The sequence below is a fragment of the Macrosteles quadrilineatus genome, unplaced genomic scaffold (genome assembly GCF_028750875.1).
Source record: "Macrosteles quadrilineatus isolate MER2022 unplaced genomic scaffold, UCM_ALF_1.0 Scaffold_2__2_contigs__length_208266976, whole genome shotgun sequence".
Lineage (NCBI taxonomy): Eukaryota > Metazoa > Arthropoda > Insecta > Hemiptera > Cicadellidae > Macrosteles > Macrosteles quadrilineatus.
In genome coordinates, this window is record NW_026542595.1 from 97189205 (window position 1) to 97211813 (window position 22609).

At 39.0% G+C, this 22609-nt stretch overlaps 1 protein-coding gene across 1 annotated transcript; it reads right to left on the reverse strand.

The window, feature by feature from the left end:
• Window positions 1–10183: 10183 nt before the first annotated feature.
• LOC128984653 (uncharacterized) lies at window positions 10184–18144 on the reverse strand. Its single transcript, XM_054403985.1, has 3 exons — window positions 17789–18144; window positions 10867–10952; window positions 10184–10626 (listed from the first exon to the last, which is right to left on the reverse strand). The coding sequence occupies exons 1-3, from the start codon at window positions 18142–18144 to the stop codon at window positions 10184–10186; spliced, it is 885 nt and encodes a 294-aa protein (XP_054259960.1).
• Window positions 18145–22609: the final 4465 nt, after the last annotated feature.

Below are 22609 nucleotides of genomic sequence, written 5' to 3' on the forward strand. Positions count from 1 at the left end.
GCTGGCAAACAGCCTCTGGAACCGAATACAATTGGCAATACCGTTACCTCACCAACTCCCATGTCTATCTTCACCGCATCAGCGATGCGTTTGTATTTGTCCTTTTTTCCTTGGACGCTTCTCTGAGGGATTCGTTCTGTTCGAAACGAACGGTGACGGCGAGTATGATGTCCCCCCCCCCCCCCCGGTGTCTTGACCACCAGGTCAGGGCGCAGCCAAATCGCCATTTCATCCTCATCACCTTCCAATGCCTCGCTGGTGGCAATCAGTTGTTCTCTTGCTCAGGTCAGGCCGCAACCGGAGAGGTGATTTTCAATTCTCGTGTCTCCCAATTCTGGCCGCTCTCCATGCAGGGCACGCCCCCAAAACATGACCAAGAGACTCTGGAGCAGAACGGCAGCGACATGTGGCGTCCATCTCTTCGTGTCTCGCCAGATATTCCCTTGTTGGGAAGGTGTTGGTCCTCATGCGTAGCATGTCAATCTGTTCTCCTGGAGCCAGATCGGGCCTGACAAGCCACCTGTTGCCAATCTTGTTTCCCCGAAAGAACTGAGCCCCCTTGCCCTGGGTTGGCTGCCTTGCCCAGTCAAGCGCCCGCTCCTTTTTCCTTTTCTCCTTCCATTTATTTACTTCAGCAACGGTGCAAGGCCACTGAAGTCCCATAGACCTAGCCGTTCTGACAGCTATTGTCTCTGTCCGTCCTCTGAAAAGCCTTTCAGCCAGAGGGTCGTCAGAATTCACCAAAGATGCTAGGCCCTTGGGGTTGGCCGCCCTGACAATGTCCCTAAGCTCTAGGACGCCCAAACCACCATCCCTTCTTGAGCAGTACAAAAATTGACTGGATGTATGTATAGGCAAATGAAAAGTTTCCTTGACAATCCTTCTAATTTCCAAGTCAACCTTCTCCAACTTTCCCAGTCCCGGAGGATCTCCGATCAACAGATGAAGATAAGATGGAATCAGGAACTTGCAATAGAGATCAAGTTTTTGCCGCGGCTTGAGCCGCAAACGCTGCGCACGAGCGACCGCTTCGATAAGTCCCATGCCGTTACTCCAGCTTTCCAGCCCATTGTTAACAGAAAAATAACCCCCTAAATATTTGATGGATTCAGTGTGATTCAAGCATTGCAATTGGCTGCCATCAATGTCGACTGTCGGCTGACACATTCTCCAAGATTTGTTGACCGCCCTGACTCCAAATGCAAAGCATTTCCCAGGAGAAAGCTTCATGTTGAGCCGATCCAAAAACTGACATGTCATGGTGAGAAGTGATTGCAGATCAATTTCATTGTTGGCCAACAAGACCATGTCATCGGCGAATGCCAGGGCAGCAACACTCATCCCGTCAACATCCACACCGAGCCCAAACTGGTCGAGTTCACGCAACAGCGGATCCAGGATCATGTTAAAGAGAAGCTGTGATAACGGGTCGCCTTGTTTGACTCCTCTCTTTGTACTTACTTGGAATCCGCCACAATTCTTGAAGATGGTTCTGGAGCCGCTGTACATCCCATCTATGGCCCTGATGAGAGCTGGTGGAGCGCCACTTCCCTCCAACGCCTCAGAAATTGCCCAATGCGGGACCGAATCGAATTCCTTTAAGATGTCAAGAACCGCTGCAGCCAAACTTGAGCGTTTCCCTCTCCAAATCAGTTCATCCAGGTATCTGGTATTGGGGAAGCAGCCATTGCCAGCCACAAAGCCTCGTTGTCTGACGTCCAAAACCACCTTTTTCCTCAGCCTGTCTTCAAGCACTCCGCTGAAAATTCGGGCAAATGCATTGCCAATGGTTATTGGACGCCAGCTGCCAGCCAACGCAGGGTCCTTCCCCTCCTTGGGGATGACTGACGTGGTGTTGATCAACCAGGCATTGGGGTATTTCCCGGCTAGAAGAATTGCATTGAAGACACCTGCCAACAAATGGGTGAGCCCTTGGAACTTGGTCAAGTGTTCCTTGCGGATCCCATCCGGACCCGGCGCCCCCTTAGGCTTCATCTTTCTGATCCTCACCTTGATGTCCGAGGCTAATAGGACTCAAAGAAAAAATCTCCCCATCCAAACCAGTCCTACCAGGCGGATCGCACTAGACGGCACCCCAGAGCTGGGAGTATGTGCGCTCCAACTCTTGTTTTGGAGGCTCGACCTCCTGCCTTTGAAGTCCCCTCTCAATCCTGTTGGTGCGGATGAGCTCGGCCAACCGAGCTGGGTTCGCCTTGTATAATTCTTGAACTTCGGCATATTCCCGCCTCTTGCGACCTTTAGTGCCTTTCCTCCTAACTCTTCCATTGCCCCTCGTACCCCTGTCTTTATCAGCCTGACTCCTGATTGCGGATGTTACTCTTAAGATGAAGTCTTCCCAATCCCAGTCAAGCACAGGCTCAGCTATCCACTTAGCATGAAGCTCCCTCGCCAGGTCCGAATTCGGCTCCTTCCTTAGCCAGGCTGCGCGAGGATCCTCTTCCCAGTGCTCTTGAAGACCGGCGGCACCACGTCAGCCCCCGCGTCGAATGACACATCCACCACTTCTCCCACAGCGGCATCAGCGAGTGTCTCAGGAACTTCGTCCAGGATTTCCTCAGCCAACCTTGGCTGAACATTGGCCTCAATCACGTCATCTTCATCTTCCCGAGCTTCAACCACTCCCTCATGCCTGAGCAGGATTCCGCTGGAGACGAGCAGCCTTACTTTCTCACGGATTTGTGCTGGAGTTTTCAATGGAAGTAACTCAGCAAAATTTGCTGTGTATCTAGATCCCACTAGCAGTTGTCTGTGTCCCAGCAGAATATCAACTTCGTCCTGGGACCAAGTCATCATGTGATGGCCACTGCCGGGCCCCCTGGCACCGTCCCCATCAACCGCTCTCGCCAAGAATCTAGCCTCCGGGTGTCTGTGTCTGATGTGTTGACTGCGCCCCCTTTCCGTGTCGAACTGCTGTTGGCAAAATTGGCAAGGAAACTCCTTTTGTATTGGTGCGTCACCAGAGCACCGCGGGGTGTGGCATGCAGCCGCATGTGGGCCATTAAAGATTTTCTGACAACCTGAACACTTGAAAGAGATGAGTCTGTCCCCATGCACAGCACGGTGATGTTTCATGAGCGGACCAGGTTTCTGGAACCAACTAGGGCAAAGCTTGCAACGACTCGGAGCCCAAGGAAACAGGTAGGCCTCATCTACCACCTCCGGGTACAAGAGGGGTTGGCCTTGTTCGGGGGTCACACGTTCAGCATCCATAGTCTGTCCTTTTGCGGCTCTCCTCCAGAGCTCTGAGATACACAGGACATGCGCTGCTCGTGACTGCGTGCTCATGCGGGCGCTTGGCCCTCTTGCAAGGTGCACATGTTGGATTTCGGTCCTTGTTAGGGCAATCCCTGAATTCATGATCCTCGGCACAATAACCGCAGGTAGGGGATGTCGCCTTGCAGTACTTAGCCACGTGCCCATAGCTTTGGCATTTGTAACACCGCGTGGCTTCAATGTAATCTTTAATACGGCAACACTCAAAGCCAATGAATAGTCTCTCCTTTCCTGACAAGGCCCTAGAGCAGGGAACGCTAAGCTCTACCACCCAGTTTTCTCTGTCATCCCTCCTGGATTTTGACCGCGTGACAACACCGAACCCCGCCCTGAATTGGTCCAGTTCCATCCCTTCCACATTTTGATAGAAGATGCTGAGTAGTGCCTCATCTCCGTTACCATCCTCCTAGGGTACGTCGTATACAAAGACTTTTGGCTTCTTGCCCTCCGGCCTCCGTGATGTGAGGCCAGCCGCAGAGATTGCCTTGCTGTTGAGAATTCTCGTGGCACTGATGTTGTCCGCAGCTTCAACAATGATGGAGCCCTCCCTACCAGGTCGAATCCTAGCAATCCTAAAGTTCTCTTCCCTAGGGTTCAGGGCCGCTGCGATTGCCTTCCTGGTGCCCTCTGAGGACAAGGCCGGCTTACCTTGCTCGTCCATCCCTGGCCTTATAACAATGGCGCTGGTCCTTGTGACTTGGCTGGCCTTGGCAGCATCAGCAAAAGACCTCTTGTTCACTGACGGAGCGGCCATTGGCAGAGAACCAACTATTTTTTTCAACTCAGCTTCAATCGAGGCCCTCCCATCAACAAGCCCGCGGAGGTACGCTATTTCATTGGCCTGTCGGCTCACGATGGAGGACATGAAGTTCAACCTGTCCATAATGGCAGCTTTCTTTGGTGCTGTCAGCTTCTCGCAATGGAAGACAATGTCCTTGGCGGCACCCTCGAAGTGTGGCTGGTCACCTGGCCCCTCCGAGTTTCTGAAGTCATCCAGACCTTCCTCATCATTGTTACCCCTCTTCCTCTTGAAACTGGAGGTTTCACTTAACCCAGACTGGCTTGAGATCGTAGCCACACCAGACTGCCATGTCTTTGACCTCGCTTCTTCATGTCGCAGGCGCCTTAACTCCTCTTCAGCCTCCCTGGCTTCAAGATTTACCCGGGCCGCCTCAGCAGCTTTTCTGGCTACTAGATCCGCAGCATCGTCGAGCGGTGATCGTTCAAGTCCTGCCATCTCCTCGTCCTCCTGTTGTTGATCCTCATGCATGTTGTTGGCCGCTTGAGGTGGCGGGTAACGCACCCTCGCTGATCCGCCAAAGAGCCTCTGAAGCTCCTCCCTGGAATTGTTCATTTCAATTGGAGGCTGGGAGCCCCAGCCGAACTGCGGGCGTGACTCTTGTCAGAGAAAATGAAGAGCGACAACTTCTGCTTATGAACTAGACTATTTACAATATTTACAAAGATCCTGTGCTGATTTCAAATCATTCAAGCAGATGTAGCTATTCTCAATTTTTTTTCCTCTTGCTCCGACAAAATTATCCTGTGGCGTGATCCTCTGGGGGGTGTCCAGAGTCCGATGCCCAAAGAAGTTTTGTGATCAGCCTGGTGCCGCTATTCACTCGGGGACGCAAAAAAAATTTTTTTGGAAAAAAAATTTTCCGACAATTTTTCTTTGTGTTGTGGTGGTCTGTGGGGTGCTGGCTGCAAGAAAATATCAAAACTTTGGTAATGGGCCTAGTGTACCTATTCTCCATAGTTTGCTTGGGGCGTTTCCTGAAAAATTCTTTTCCGACAAAATTCCTTTTTGTTGTTGTGGTCTGGGATGTGTAAGCTACACGATGATCACAAAATTTTGGTGATAGGCCTAGTGTACCTATTCTCCACAGTTTGCCTGGGGCGTTTTGGGAAGAAGTTTTATTCTAGGCCTATTCGAATCTTTTTTGTCTGGGCGACCTGAGGCTAGCTTGGAAGGCTAACCACTATTGTTGTATTTTTACTGTTTTTTGGGTTTTTGTAGTGTACCTAGGATATTGCTATTCTTTTTAATTTCTGCTTGGATTTGCCTGAAAATTTGCAAAAATGCTCTTTGGGAGCCTAGGAATGAAATTCTAATGTCAAAATCTGAAGTATCACTCGCCAAAATTCAAATTTAAGCTTAAATAAGTTTCCGCATATAACCACGTGTTGCACGGTTCTATTGCAAAGTTAAGAGAGTCATAGTTACTCCCGCCGTTTACCCGCCCTTGCTTGAATTTCTTCACTTTGACATTCAGAGCAATGGGCAGAAATGCAAAAATAAAACAACATCAGAGCCGTATTAATAAAAAGAAGGATATGCTCAAAAGGAAAAGGTATGAAGCAAAAGCATTTGCTTCTAGTAAAAGGTAAAAGTAAAAGCATATCCTTCAAACCGTATTAATAATGATTACCTTTTACTTCCGAGCAAATCCTTCTGCTCGGAAGTAAATGGTTCTTTAGGAACATCACATGTTACACGTCTGATCCTGTCTATTTTTGTCTACTGATATCCCTCGAAGGCTTAACTGTGCCAACTCCGTGTAATGGTTTTGCATCTGGCTTTAAATTTAATCATAACAAACTAAATTATAAAATCTAGAGTGTGTGGGCCGGAATTTTACCCCGGATTTTACCCCTAGAATCTTGACCCCTTTCTAGACATAGAATTTGGTTGATGATAATAGTTAGTCGGGTACATAATAAATTTGTTTACAGAAATCATCATATATGCTTTGTGATTAGTTTTGTAAATATTTACAAACACAACATAAACAAATGAATACTAAACATATGTTATTTGTCACTTTGTAGATAGCATGCAGTACTGTATAACCACAGAAACCCTCGCCGCAGCTGCAGACTAAATAAATTTCCTTTTCTGGCTGGATTTCTTTGAAAATATTCCCTGAAAATTGTCAGATTTAATTCCTATTTAAATAATATTAATTTTAATGAGTACCTAGGTTTGCTGATTCAAATAAGGTGTTGAGGTGTGTTTTTTATTGAAATGTTGATAGCTTTGTAGGAGGTAAACAAAATACTCCCGCCACAGCAAACCTGCAGACTAAGTAAATTTCCATTTGCCTGATTGGATGTACTCTAAAATGTATCCAATATCACATCCATTCCCTGTTTAAATAGCTTTAGTTTAACTGAGTACTTAGGTTTACTGCTACAGGGAGGGTAAAAAGGTTTTTTTTATAAAATGTAATAGTTTAGTATGATAGAATGCAAATTTGATCAAAAAATGCTCATAAACAAGAAAACTACAACAGTTTAAAAATGTCTCCATAAAAATAACATGGACATTTTAAATTTACATTTTTTTTGTTTTCTCCGTAGCCATTAGGCGCATAATATCGCTTTGATATACTAAATTAATAGTTTTTTTAAACTCTACAAAATGGCGTGGAAAGAAGTTGCTAAAATCTATGTTTTTAGGGTAAAAAATGTTAAAATCCAATTACCCTATAAAACCACTCATAAACCATCGTTTCCATATCCTATTATGTTGATTCGCGAATCCCTTAGAATAAACGTAGGTTCACACGTTTGCACCAAATTTAATCAAAATCGGATCACCTTTGCTCGAGTTATCGTGCTAACGGGCAAACATGTATATGAATTTGAACGGAGGAGGTTTTTGGCCTCTGGGGACCTGAAAACGGAAAAGTAAATGGGTCATGGGTCTAGGTCTTACCATGAGACCTACGGAATAGCTTTTGCCCTTTTTAGGAAATTCGCTAAAATTTAGCACCACACTAAAACCACCACACACCTTTTACTTAAACGTATAATCTGCTACTGATCAGATGCATCATTTTTGAAGGATTTACTTCAAAGAAAAAGTAAATGGTGAGTTTTATTAATAACCATTTACTCAAGTCATGAGCAAAACCTCAAATTTCTATAGATTACCTTTTACTTCTAAAGCAAAAGGTTTTGCTTTAGTTTTTATTAATACAGATTGAAGGATTTGCTCGAATTTTCGCAAGTAAAAGGTTTACCTCATCTTTATTAATACGGCTCATATGTATTTCATCAAATATTTAATGCCACACTCAAGTTTCAAGCTGAGGCTTGCTTTAATTTAGGAATTAGGTCTATTTTATTTTACATTCTAACTGGCCATTTGATTAAGGCTATCCGATAACTAATTTAATTCGTTTATTGAGTGAAAGTCTAACATACATACAAAGTCTAATATACATGTTAATTAAGAAGGTACGGGTCATTGTGAAAAAAATGCAAATTTCCAGTAAAAAAGGAACTATATTCTAGAATATCGAGATTATAGTATGATCGATGCACAGGCATGTATCTCTTGCATTATGATTAGGCTTTACAACCCAAAAAGGTCTAAACATACAAAATGTTCCATACAAAATATTATGGTGTTGTTTTACACACCCAACATAGAGTTTGTTTAAGGTGTCATTCAAGAGTATTTTCGTTTTTTTTCTTACGCCTCGTCACAGTTTCTTTTTTCCTTGATGTTAATCTGCTACTGCTATCTTTATCAAACAATTTATTTATCGAGCTTGAAGGTTTTCTACGTTTCAACTTTTTCTCTCTTCAACACACTTCTCACACTTCAAGGTCAAACATTGGCTCCATAATAATTTTTTTGTACAGTCAACTGTTTTATAGTGTGTCTTCGGTTAAGTAAAGCAACTATGTACTAAAAAATCACATAAACGCTTTTTTATGTAACATTGAAGATAATAATTATATTATAGTTAGCTCATATAATCGGAACAAGAGAACTTAATCAAGAAACGTCAACTTTTATTACAGAAGGAATATAAGGTTATGTTTGTCTAAAACTGGCTGACACGACATCAGTTGATTTCAATGCTGCCAACTTGCTAAAACTGGCACAAGAATATTTAAAAATTACACTAAAAAAGTTGCAATACTACATTGAATATAAAAATGTAGTTATTTAGTTTTTTTTTTATAATTTTTATGTGTTAATAATCTGTCCATCCTCTGTAGACATGATTATTTTATGGTTATACTATTATAATCATAATAGTGAAGGTATCTGAAGTAAGGTTGTATGTCAACTCGGAGATGTGGTCGGTGACAGAGAGGTTTAGTAAACATCCTGCTCAGTTCAATTTCATGGTGGATTGGTCCTATAGACTGTTGTTGACATGAGCCAATCTGAATATCTGATTTCGTCCATCCCAACTTTTATTTACTCAACCTATTCAAAACAATACCGATTTACAGCATATACTTAATTTGTGACAAATTATAAAATAACAAAATAATGTAAATTGAACAATAGTGTTTTCTTCGGTGTAATAATTTATAATACTTCGGAAATTTTACTTGAATGTATACTACCATTTAAAATCAAACTTTGTTGATTCAGTCATTACCAAAGTGGGTTATAATGGTAAAATGTGCCCATTGAGTAAGGCAGTTTATACATAATGAACTCTCTTATGCAGGCTTAAGTAAAGAACTTTATAACTGGAACGCCCTGTTCTTTAAAGGCAAATTTGTGCTTAACAATTGCACATACCCACCAAATTTAAACCAATACTTATACAACAAACAGTCTGTTTTTACAGATAAGTTTATGTTTTACAAACCATTTATTGTCTTATATTATTAAAAGTTTTAATGTTTGTAAACAAAATTAACGAAGTAACGTAGCTATTCCTGAAATTTTAAAATTGTATTGAAGTAGGAACAATTGAAATATTCTTACTTAATTTCATGTAAATTATATAATCAGTTTATTAAATGTAATAGATATTTCGTTTTTGCTAGTACAGATACCACTAAAAAAACCTTTGTTGGAACAAAACTGCAATCTAAAATTGAAAAAATATCAATCTGGAATAAAATATTATAAACTATTAACAACATTATGGAAATAATGGCTACAAAAAACAACTTATGAACCATTAAGTCCCGCAATGATTAAATTCAAACAACTTTCGCCAGGATATACGAAAACATCTAAAAGAAGGAACAAGGTGAGTAAGTGAACTAGAGGTTAAGTGGCAGTAATACGAAGTATGGTTCAGTCATTTAGTCCAGGGACCATTACTTGCCCCGAAAACTAATGTGATACGGTAACTATTCAGATAGCAAAGCCTGTTCCTTATAATTTAATCTAAGTTTAACTTTCAAGGATGCAAGCATTAATTAAACATAAGTATTACACCCATAAAGTATAATTTAGGGTTTAGGGCTTATTCAATGTTCTGACTCGTATAACCTGGATCTACCCTTAAAACATGCCTTTTTTAGATATCTTATCCAGTATGTAAGGTTTCCTGAGCTGTGTGGGTAGTTCGTCACTCTGTATTATAGCACGTTGCTCAGCCTTCTCGACTCCTCATGGCTGGGAGGATAGTAGACAACGGCTCCAGGTTGATAATTATCTTGGTCAGGTGGATCAGGGGCAGCCATTATTCGGCGCACGTCATTGATTGAGTAACGGTTTTGTTTCCCTACCTCAAATGGATTTACTATCTGCCTGGCATTATCAAATCAAGGAATCATGTCCTCAGGCAGAGGTTCGAGCCAATCATTGGCTTCAAGGTCATCGGGATCGCGGTTTCTAATGTATTCTTGGGGAAAGTGATACACAGTGTTTTCCCACCTCCGTTGGGGTCTCTCTGGTGTGCCCTCACCACCATAAGGTTGTTGGCCAGCAAGAAAGCCGTCCCACATCTGTTCCTGCACGGAATCAGTGCTGAAGAAAAATTCGCACTCATCAGGATTATACAGCCTAATGCTGTAGCTGAGACCGTTACTCAGTTTCAGTTCGTTACGCATCTCGTAAACGGTGCGGTCCGTGCGGAAGATAGGGGGATACATTGGATCGTTTATTGGATCGTCCTCATGTTCGGCTCTGTAGATTTGGGGTTGCTGGTGTGGAGGGGGGGGGATTGTCACCTGGCTGACTATCCCTGTCTGCTTGGGAATCGGAAAGGACATCGTCTTCTGCAGCACTGTTTGATCTGATTACAGACATTGCGTTTTCTAAGGTTTGTTCAAAATTTCTACGCAAGTCCTCTGATAGGCCGGGATTCTGTTGGGGCATCGGCGTAGAGGTGGCGCTAGTCGTGGTGATTTCAACTTCACCGCCAATGGAGAGGTCAACTCTATCCACACGCGCGCTAGCTACATCGGAAGAAGCTTCGACTGCAGCTGTCCTACTACGTGTTAATCTTTTGAAAAAGTTCTGTTCTTCCTCAATTTCCTCCGCGCTTGGAGCTAGTTTCCTCCGGGATGACCGCGGGTACTTTGTGTTGCTCCTATTTTGTTTGGACATCTGTCCCACTAAGTGAAAAGAAATAGAAAAATTTAAGTTGTAAACAACAAAAACGACATTTGATTAATTTGAGGTAAATATTTCTGGTATCCACTTGGACATTCAAATATTGCCTGCAAATCTTAAAGAAGTGACGTTTTACTGTTATACATTATTTACTGTATAACCTAAACCTAAACCTGCTATTTCTCTACTGGGCACCAAATGGCCCCTCTTTTCCAGGAAAAAAAAACAACTGCACAACTCACAAACACTCGGAGCCTTGACCGTGCTTTTTGGTGCTTTTTGGCAGTTGTGTTGCCAAAGTGTCAGTTTTCCTTTCAGTTTATCCTTCCTAAATGATTAAATGGTTTAAAGTAATTGAGATTGATATACTTAAACTTTTTAATATGTACTGTAGACTTATTTAATTGTTCTGGTACATGTTACGCTATATACTGTGTGTTCATTTGAAAACCTTCCATATCTGAACTTAATCGTTCTCATTTCCCCCTAATTTGGACATGCCGAATCCAATACAATTATTTTCAATTTTGAAAATCAATTGATAATCAATTCGCCATTTTGGTATACTATGTAAATAACGACAGGCCCACGTCGTATTTTCTAACCAGTGGTGAAATCTTGAGATTTTTACTAACATTCTTCGTATAGCTTTCTCGGAGTTCAAAACAACCCACGTTTATAATCTCACAAAGAGAAGAGCACTTAAATCCTGTTAAATAACCATATTTAAGTTCATTATTCTACCTCTAAACCACATTGATTGCATTCTGATAAATGACTTCCGGTTTGTAGGCCACTGTCCAACGATGGATTTTCTTCTCCCTAACTCCTTTGAATTATTTTTTTAAGGCAGAGCTTTGAAGGTGTGACTACTTCGTTCATATTTTCAATAGCCACTGCAAAATTTACCTGTGTTTATAAATTTGTAATCTTTCTCAAGAATGTAAATGCTTCTTTTTAGGAATGGATGAATTACTCCATCTTATCCATCTTGAATATCCATACTTCAATCCATACTTAACTTGAATATCCATACTTACTTTAATCCATACTTGAATTAATCCATCTTATCCATGCTTGCTCTCGATGAAAACTACAGATCTGTATATGTAGGCCAGTGTTTGCGACCTTAAATTTACAATATTGCCGAAATAGACAAAGAGAAATTGACAATCGAATTAAACCCATTCGTTTTTGGACCAATCTTGTTTGGAAGTGATCGTAGGAGATCATCAGACTATTGCCGCGAATACGGAATATAGTTACAATAAACTAAACTCACTAACTTGTAAACGTATGAAACGTAAATTTATACTCTTAGCTTTTTAAAGAAGTCAGCCATAGGAAAACAAGAAGGAGAATATTCAAGAAGACAAATTAAAAAACATGATAAGTTTAACAACTTGTTTTGTTGCTTAAGTTGTGCACTCCTAAATTACATGTCCACAACTGACGGGAATAATATACCTTACTGCAGGTTAACATAGGTGTTGGCAAAATCTTTTGCAAGTCAAAAGCAGTAGCTACTCAGCTTGAATCAGTTTTAGCAGCTTCTGCTGACTTTTTCTAAGCTTCTAAACTCACTAACTTGTAAACGTATGAAACGTAAATTTATACTCTTAGCTTTTTAAAGAAGTCAGCCATAGGAAAACAAGAAGGAGAATATTCAAGAAGACAAATTAAAAAACATGATAAGTTTAACAACTTGTTTTGTTGCTTAAGTTGTGCACTCCTAAATTACATGTCCACAACTGACGGGAATAATATACCTTACTGCAGGTTAACATAGGTGTTGGCAAAATCTTTTGCAAGTCAAAAGCAGTAGCTACTCAGCTTGAATCAGTTTTAGCAGCTTCTGCTGACTTTTTCTAAGCTTCTGGCAGCTTCGGCCTTTCTTAAATGAAGCTCATTTAAAACCATAGCTTGGTTTTTTAATGGTTCATCGTTACTATTTTTTATGGTTACATTTAATTTGTCACATGTGCAAGTGTCTGTATAAGGCTTATGGAAACTTATGTTAAACTCAGTATTGGTTACTTTCCTGTAATAATGGAGTTTAACTGGAACTTTTTATTCCTCCGTACGTTTAGCACGATATAATTCATACGTTTTGTTTACATCTAAAGAAGAGTCCAAGTATTTACGATTTGGGAAAAGACTTGATATCCTAGGCGCATATAGTCCTAGGCGCATTAAAATGTACTTCCCAACGTTAGGTGAATCCTCGCTTACTAAAAACTTACTGAAAATCTTTGATACTAAAAAATGTCCTACTGAAAACTAACCTATTTACAAGATTAAACTTTAATTGCCATGACTTTAGTGGCATTAAATAAGCTTTAGCAGTTTCTTTCCAGTTGTAAACTAAGTAGTTTTCACCTTAATACATACTTTACCGTAATGAACGAATATTTCTATGTATGTTTTTGGATCTGTGATGGGTTGGATTTTTCATAGAGCCTTTCAATCCGGCCAAACATCCTGTCTGGAGGTAGGAATGATCTAGATAGCAGAACAAGTTTTATGAAAGTTCATCAAACAATTTTAGTGGCAAATTCAAATTAACATGTTTGCAAAAATCATGCATTGCAAACATTGTCATGTGCAACATGTCTGTTGACAGTATAAAATGTTTTCCTATATCAGATTTCCTGAATAGTTACACTAGATTTTTTAAGCAAATCTTTAGTGGCAAATTCAAATTAACATGTTTGCAAAAATCATGCATTGCAAACATTGTCATGTGCAACATATTTGTTGACAGTATAAAATGTTTTCCTATATCAGATTTCCTGAATAGTTACACTAGATTTTTTATGCAAATCTTCAAGGAATACTTGCCAAAAACTTGTAGGGGAATGTCTTTCTCAAGTTGGCAAAGAATACTTGTCAACAATTTACAGGTAATCTTTGCAGATCACTTGCTGCAAATATTCTGTAAATGTCTTTTTCAAATGTATTTTATTTTATTTTATTTCCGACGGTTTCACCATTTTACAATAGAAAAACTGCTAAACAATACACTATAGCAAGAATTACAAATAACATACAATAATTTAGCAATAAATTAAAAAAAAATAAACATTAAATATTAACAACTATAATCTATCTTAGATATGTTGCTCTTTGGTATATGCATTTTTTTTTTGTGGTATATATTTCATAATAATAATCTGTAATGGGAATAACTACAATAAATACAAAGTAAATTATATTTGCCTCGGATAAACCCACAGAGGGGGTTTGACCCTTTAGTAACACTAAAATTTGCCTGGTGGCAAGGAAATATCTCAGGTGAAAATATTGCCCACATCTAGTAATTATAGTCGATAATTATTACATTAACTTAACAACTGCGGCAATACATACAAAGGAAGGTGTTTTTAACGATACTCAATCACAAGGGTTTACATTTTGTCGAAACGTGCTTCTTTCTCGCCCCAAATCTACACGTACGCATTTCACACCTCATGGGCGAATCTTAGCACTTTGGTGCATGTAATACGATATCTCAAGTAAACATATACGTAATTTCAGCTCGAAAACACCTATTAAAACGGTTTTGTTAAGACAGTTATTCTCAAAACTACAATCCTTGAAATTAAATAGTAACTAATAATACTAAGGTTTTCAAGCGGATACAACAATGCCGACAGAAAAATTAAAATACTCATAAATAAATACCTACTATCAATACAAGTGCAACAAGTTCATAAACCAATAATGAGTTTCTAATAAGTTATCATCATGCTCCAATTAATAATTAGTCTATAGACATAAAAAAAGTATTTGGCCTTGGGTCATTCCATATGAAATCAACCAATGGTTTGGAACTTGAAATCACAGAATTCAATGATTTTTTTTATAAGTTATACTATTAGAGAATATGAAAAATACCAAGTTTTAGATTTTTTTGACTTTTCTGAGTTATAAATTTTTGAAAATCTAAAAATCGACCGATTTTTGACGCGTTTGGAAATCTTTAAATACCTCTACCTACAAAACCATTCAACTTAGAGAGTTCAAACTTTCACCATTCTCTTTAGAATTTCAAGAGCTACAATTTGATATGTCACTTAACTATGTTAGCTTAGTAATAAAAATTTTCAAAAATCCCAAAAAAGTTTTTTTGAAAATTTTTAAAATTGAAATGTTTAATTTTTTGGGGGTAAAAATATGTTTTTTGTACTTCTTATTAGAGTGCATGTGCCAAATTTCATTATGGTACTCCAATGGGATCATATTTAAAAAATACTACTGTGTAGTTAAACGTGTAAAATGAACACCTAAAAAGTGTTTATTGACTATAGATGCATGACGTAACATTGTACCTACTGTAGCAAAGAAACATTTATTGTGAAAATACATAATTATAAAGAAAGATCTATATTACAGTGCAGTAAAATAAAATTTAATGCCAATAAAATAATAACTACATTGAATACATTTTACCAATCAGTAGGATATAAGCCTATGCCTGCCATTGTATTTTGTAGCAAATGGTTTATTAAAGTCATTGATATTCTGTAGCCGGGGGCCGTTTATGGGGCGTGGTGATGGGGGTTAATGGTATGGTATGGAGGAGGGAATTCGGGTAATCAGGAGGAAATAAACAGGGTAATGCAATAGGTTAGGAGTAGGTGTGTCTGGACCATACTTAATTTAAGCGTGCTGAATCTGCTACCAATAAAATTAGGAAGATTGCTGGGGACCAGAGGGACGGAGACCTTTTACCCAGAACACTTGCCTAGCCAGCTTTGATTGCACTAAATGAACTAACTATTTAAATATTGACCTATCCTTCCAACTATGAACTGAACTTGGATAATTTCTTACTAATATTGATGAGTTAGGGAAATAATATGTAAATTGAATACTGAATGGCCAATATGTATGAATTTGACTGATAATTGCTAAGCTACATTCTGGAGACATGTGATTGAATTAACAGGTTTGAGAAGGTTCGCTGCCTTAAGGGCAGCGAACCCGGTTAAGATTTTATTTCCTACATTTCACTAGTCGGGCGAGCCAGAAGGGCTCCCGCCTTGTTTCCTGAACTTAGCCAGACATTACTTCTATTATTAGTACTAAACAATTATGGTGAAAGACTTATCCATAACATGAGAGCCCCGGTCGGCGAATTTCAGCTTCCTTTTAGCGAATTTCACTATAGGGAAGTAGCTATTACCGTAGGTGGCACGGTAAGACCTAGACCCGGGACCGATTTACTTTTTCATTTTGATGTCCCCAGAGGCCAAAAACACCATTCGTTAAAATTTTTATATATGTATATATATATATATATATAGATTTATATATATATATATAATTTGAGTCCATAAAAAGACGTAAAAGTAACAAAATACACCATAATCCGACGCAATGTGCAAACAAAAATCAAATTGTTTTCATAAAGTGTATCGTAGGCCTACATAATCACACAAATATTAGAATGTTTAACTTGTAACGCTTAATTACGTCAGCAGATCTTAACAAGGTGTCATAAAATATATTCAGTAATATTATTGCATAGAATGCGTCTATATTTTCTTTAAAATATATATAACTTATCCAAAATGCGTAAAAAATAAGACAGCAAACTAGGTGATTAGACCTGGACCAATCATTACTTGACTGACTTATAACACTTTTAGGTTTACTGTTTGGAAATATTCAAATTATGATTTCGAAGTCAACCCTGTTATTGTAGCTATCTGTGAACTGAAATAGGAGAACGATTCGTTTTTAAAGAGTCTTTTCAGAGCCTAGTTCAGCTAATCTCTCCCTCCCCCACGGTCGAACCCCTATTTGTCCCTAACTTTCCGTGTCCCTATCTGTTCTTGTCTCCATCTTTTCAAAACACGTACCGGTACCGAGGCCTTAAATAACAACAACATCTGCTTAGTGATGCAGGAGTGTTAGGGGTTAATACATTGTCTTTTAAAACGGCATCAATGAGTTAAATATGTGAAGAAGTAAAGGTTAGGTTTTTTCAAGCATTCAAGATTAAGTGGAAACATCTCAATAGTACTAGAGTCGGTAAGCAAAATTACAAAATATTTATAAAATTTTAATCTTTGAATCGAAACGTATCAAGTCAGCAATCAAATTAATGTAAAATTTACTAGAAGATTTTGTGTTTTTGATACGGCAGACAAATTCATCAAATAATTTGTATAACAATAAATTTAAGAGATATTTTGTATAGGCTACTCCTGAAATACTTTCATAGAAATTGTATAGATACTGAAATGCTTGTATTAACACACTGATTGCAAAGTAGTAGTACACATACAAAATAAAATATTTAAATTTTGTGTTATTTAAACAAATTCAGTTTAAATTCGTTTGCTTAAAATATAATCTATTATGTTTTACTTCTGTACTTTTGAGTTTAAAAAATATGCATACACATAGGGTCCAGATATTATTGTAGATGTAAAATAACAGCTTACCTTGGCGCAGAAAGGGCAGTTAAATGTATTCACGTATGTGTGAACATATTTTGTGTGTCTTCTAAGTGTAAATCCATTGACAAAATTAACGTTACACTTGTCACAATAAAACTTGCCGTTTCTTACTTCCTAAGCCTTTTTTTTTCGGCAAGTTTCGGCCATGTGTTTTTTTTTTCAGGTACGCTCTGTTGCACATTGTTTTTCCACAGTCTGGGCATTGTGGTTTTGGCTACAATTAAACATAACAAAACATATTAAAAATTCAATGTCATCCTTGTTGATATTGAGAAAAGAGAACATGCTTGGAAAGAGAAATGTAGCCGTAATTTTTTTTCTTTAGCTCCTTGTAATACTTTAAAATAAAAAAAAAACATAAATTGCATCTGTATACCAGGTGCTATAGTTCCAAAGAAGAACAACTCACTTATCAAATGGTTGATCGTTTCGATTTGGTAATATTTTTAGCAATATAACCAAGTGTTGTATTATTTTTAACTGTCTATTGAGGTTAATATCTGTCACATCAGGTGAAGGTGCTGCAGTTAACGCTTCACCAATCAAGAAATGCCCTGGAGTGAGAACATTATTTTCATTTGGATCAGGTGATTGATTCCACTTCCCGCGCTGTTGGAGATTATGTAAATATTTCGAGCTCCATCTCCGCCAAAAATGTTGAGTTGCTTGTTTGACAAGTTGCCATCTAGTCAACCTATTGAGGTTAATATCTGTCACATCAGGTGAAGGTGCTGCAGTTAACGCTTCACCAATCAAGAATTGCCCTGGAGTGAGAACATTATTTTCATTTGGATCAGGTGATAGTGGGGAAAGAGGACTCGAGTTCATCACTGCCTCTACTTCAGCAAACAAGGTAGAAAGTTCTTCGAACGTGAAGATTTGGATGCCTATCACTCGTCTGAGATGATATTTTGCCGACTTTACCGCAGCCTCCCAGATTCCTCCAAAGTGTGGAGCCGAAGGAGGATTAAAGTGCCATTGTACTCCTTTATCAGTCAAACTCTTTTGAATAACCTCTGAAGCAGTTGATTTAGATAGAAGCTTGTGCATTTCGGTAAGGTCTTTAGCGGCAGCAACAAAGTTAGTAGGGGAATGTGTTGTACCTCGGGACAGTTTGTGAACAAATATTTTTAGTTTTTTTTTTAGAAGGTTTATGTTAGTTTTTTACATACCACATCGAAGCCCAGCTTTTAGGCTACACACTAACATCCAAACATAACAAATATATTGTCTAATAAGGTAGTAAAAAGTTATTTTGTAAACCTTTGCACTGTATCCCAAGGTACAACACCAGGTTGTACCTTGGGATTTAGGGTGTTGTACCTTGGGATGTAGAATTGTTGTACCTTGGGACTAAGTGAAAGGTTAGCAAAAACTTCAGTTTAGCAAATAAAACTTGTTTAATTCACACAAAAAGTATAAAAATGAGAACAAAAACCCAAAACAGATTCATTTAACCACAATATTAGTCCATAGGCATTTCGTATGCATTGAAATCAACAGGAAACTTTATTACTTGCTTCAGTCGCTCAGAGGTTCCTGATGTTAAAGGCGGAGGTACTTTACAGATAATATCTTTCTCGTCAATTTCATAGGGAGTTTCATATCTTAATATGAAAGTCTTCGCTCCTGTTTTAACAAGGTATTGAATTTCATATACAATGTCAGTTTTCTTTAAGACTTTTGCAACATAGTACAAAATTCTCTTCTTACCGGCAATCTTTACCAAAATATAATCGTTTGGTTTTATTTCAGCACACTCAATAGTTGTCTCAAGTTCTAATTCCATTTCTTCATCCAAAACTCCTTGAATTAGTTGTTGCATAGATGCATCACTATCCTCATCACAAGATGGAAATCTAATGTGCTCATGCTCATCGTCTGAACTAGTGTCGTATTTAGTTTTGCCTTTCAATTTCTTTCTGGGATTATTTACGTTTGTCTTGTTACCAGGAAACAATTTCTTGTTAACAACGGATTTCCTTTTCTCCTTTATTCTTTTTTGCTCTTCAATTATCATCTTTTCGGGAGTATCAGTCAATATTCTGGTTTTTCCTGGCTGCCTACCTCTTGCAGTTTTCTTTCTGTCCGCAGCTTTAGGAAATGGGTTTACCATTTCTGGAGTCACAATTCTATTTGGTTGTTGTGCAGACGTTGAAGGCATCAGTACTTTAGGCCTACATGTAGATGAAGACGGCTTGGCTAAATTTTCCTGTGTGGTGAGAGTTGATGAATCTGATCCAATTTCACCTGTTGGATGTTGACCGTCTGTAGTTTCTGTATTTGTCTGCTCACGGTCTGTTACATAGGAAGAAAGGAACTCATCTTCTGTAAAAATATTTCTGTTGAATGGATGGATTCCTGTAACTTCAAATCCCTTTTCTATGTTTTCTTTGGTAAATGCTTTGTTGAAAGCACTCCCTACCAATCCAGCTACATCATAGATTTGGATGGGCTTTCCAGGATTGGATAGCATCCAACCATTCATTGCGCTATTGTAGTAGCCTTTGTACGGCCCAAACACCGTCCGATCTAACGGCTGCAGCTTGTGGGAGGTGTGGGGCGGGAACGTTAACATAACCACACCATTTTCCTTACATAAATCCAAAGATTGTATGGAGATATGGCTCTCATGGTTATCCAGTATAAGTTGGACTGGCTTCTCTTTTGTAGGCTTTGCCCAATAAAATGCTTTAAGTATTCGAAAAATAAGTCTTCGTTTGACCACCCACTTGGATTGGCACCTCCAATTGCAGCATTTGGAGCTCCAATGATCATGTGTTGTTTGAAGTTAACACGAGGGAAAATCAGCATGGGAGGTATAGTGTTACCAATAGCATTGACACATGCAATCATAGTTATGTTAAGTCCTCTTTCCCCCGACGTGACAGAACCAACTTGTTTCATCCCTTTTGTACATAGAATTTTGGGAGGTGCATGTACCGTTGAGTCACCGGTTTCATCTAAATTATATATTTCGTTAGGTTGAAACTTGTGCCTTTCCAGGACAACTTCTAAGTTGTCAAAAAACGATTTAACATTTTCTTTGTTGAAACTAGTTGCCCTAGCAAGACTGGTAGCCTCAGGTTTGCGCAAACTAAGGCTAGGGTGCCGTTTTCTGAAGCCACGCAACCAAAAGTCCCCCGCAGATTCAGCTTTCACCCATTCTTTAGGAATATTAGTTTTGCTATCAGGCTCTTCTGACAGGGCTTTAGCATAATTAAAAGCTAATTTTAGTGTATTTTTCTTTGTTAGCCCATAATGTAGCGCAGCAGATCGTTTCAGGTAAGTAACCAACCTTAGTTCTTCATCATTAGTGAAAACCTTTTTTACGGAATTCTTTTCAGTGTCGTACTTAAAAAGAGGAGGTTGTTCTTCATTTAATTCTAATCCAAGATATGCTTTGTAATGCCTACTTACAGTTGAGTTGTGTAACGCACTAGACCCTTAACCTAACCTAACCAGGTTCGGCCCAAGGCTGCCCAACCGTCATAAGCAGTCACAAAGCTCCGGAGGTAATTAAACAACACAGAAATTGCAAAATACCATTTAATCTCAGTCAAAATATATATATATGAGTACAATTACAAATCATTACAAGTTACAACTAGCCTACTCAATATTTGTTGGTAAAAAATTAATAAATTCAATTACCTACATAAAAATTACAGAATAATATTAAAAGGTTAGGCCTACAAAATAGGTGAAAAGTTCACCTTAAACAGTTGAACGATTGACGATCGAGCGTAAGTCGTGACATGATGAATTACAAAGTCAAAACGACAAGATTTCAAATAAAATTTTTAAGATTAATATCAGAACCTAACTTAGGCACTAGGGGCAAATTTAGAATGAAAGGCCGAATAAGTAAATTTAGAGACAAAGAAAAACCAATTGTGCCCACTAGGCCGGTCAAGAAAACTGAAATAAATTCTAACTAGGCTAGGCCGAGTATCAAAAATAATTACACTAAGTTTAAATTACAAAAAACTGCTGACACATTAAAGAATTAATTGAAAGGTGTTAAAAAAAGCAGACATTGGATTATTGTGACAATTGAGGCTGGACCGAGGATGTCCCACACACTATTTAACAGTTTGACGACTAGAACGGAACGTATCAAAATGGAGTTGAAAATTTTTATTTGGCTAGTAACTGAGTCTGTAATAGGCCAGAGTAATAATGGAGCAACACCACCTGGCATAACTGTAGGATGGTCACAGTAGGTAGGCTTCCATCGATGACAACCTGCGATGTGGCGCAGCATGGATCACCAATAGGATAGACAGCCCAAACTCCGGCAGCAGAGTCCAAACTCCGGCAGCAGTAGCTTCTTACATGGTCAGCAGGATGTGTGTGTGTGTGGTCCTCGGTCCTCTCTTCATGGCCTCGTCACAGGTCTCAAATCAGGCTGGTGTCAGTCATAGCCGGGAGCCCTTTCGACATAATTCACAGCCAATAATATCTTGTAAAACACAGGCCTACTTCAATTACAGGTTAAGGTAGCACCCTTGATTGAAAATCTGTACTAGGCCTAGGCCATAGTTTGACTCTTGAAGAATATAAACTTCTACTAGTTAGGCTAGTTTTAAACAAATTTCAGTCTTACTGGTAACAAGGCTTAGATAGGGTGAAGCCCTAGCCTACATCGTAAAACTAACATAAGACAGTACCACTTGCAGTCGTTACCAAAAAATTACTTTTACAACAAAATGACCCTACATATATAAGATAATACACTTAAACAAAGAAATTACACTTGAACAAAGAATCTACACTTGGACAAAGAATAGGCCTAGCCTATAATAAATTTCACATTTCTCTAAACCTAGGTTCGATTCAGGTGAGAGACCGTACAGTCCCAAGTCTCAGATCCAAGGACCTAAATAAATCGCTGAAAGTTTACTTGACTCAGAACAAAGCAATTACTCACAATAAAATACTTAAACAAACTTACCACAAGTGAAAATAAAACTTTAACATTGTGGCCACACGTGGTAATCCTGCCAGTGTGTGGAGCAACAGAAAAAACTAACTCAATTGATTAATTAACGATGAAAATCACTTACCCAACATAATCAAAATTTACGAAGACATACTAGTAGCTCGCCCCTTTGATGAACTTGAAGACAACATATTAACTGAAACTGGCATTGGCATTGCCACAGATCAAAATCCTCAATACGAAGAAACCAAAAGTGGCGAGAGTCAACGTAACCCAAGAAGAAGACTGGCCGTAGCCGACAACCCAAACGGCCCCACAAAACCGGAAATTGACGAGAAAACTGGAACGTTGGAACGTTGCGAGAACCTTCTAGAAGCTCAACGGCCTACGAATGAAACAAGCGGACACTTCCGCCTAAAAAAAAAACTTATATGTAATAGAAGACCTGAGCCGTCAACTCGCACGGCTCAGTTGCTTAACCCATATCTTCGAGCAGCCTCATTCACCTTAAGAGTTCCCTTAAGTACATCATTTACAGCGCTCTCCAACGCTCGAGGGTCTACCTTCTCG

Coding starts and splice junctions, on each gene's coding strand:
- LOC128984653 (XM_054403985.1), bottom strand. CDS start 18,144: ATGCACAAGCTTCTATCTAAATCAACTGCTTCAGAGGTTATTCAAAAG. Junction 10,953..17,788: donor ACAGATATTAACCTCAATAG/GTTGACTAGATG, acceptor TTAATCATTTAG/GAAGGATAAACTGAAAGGAA. Junction 10,627..10,866: donor GGTCAAGGCTCCGAGTGTTT/GTGAGTTGTGCA, acceptor CTTTTCACTTAG/TGGGACAGATGTCCAAACAA.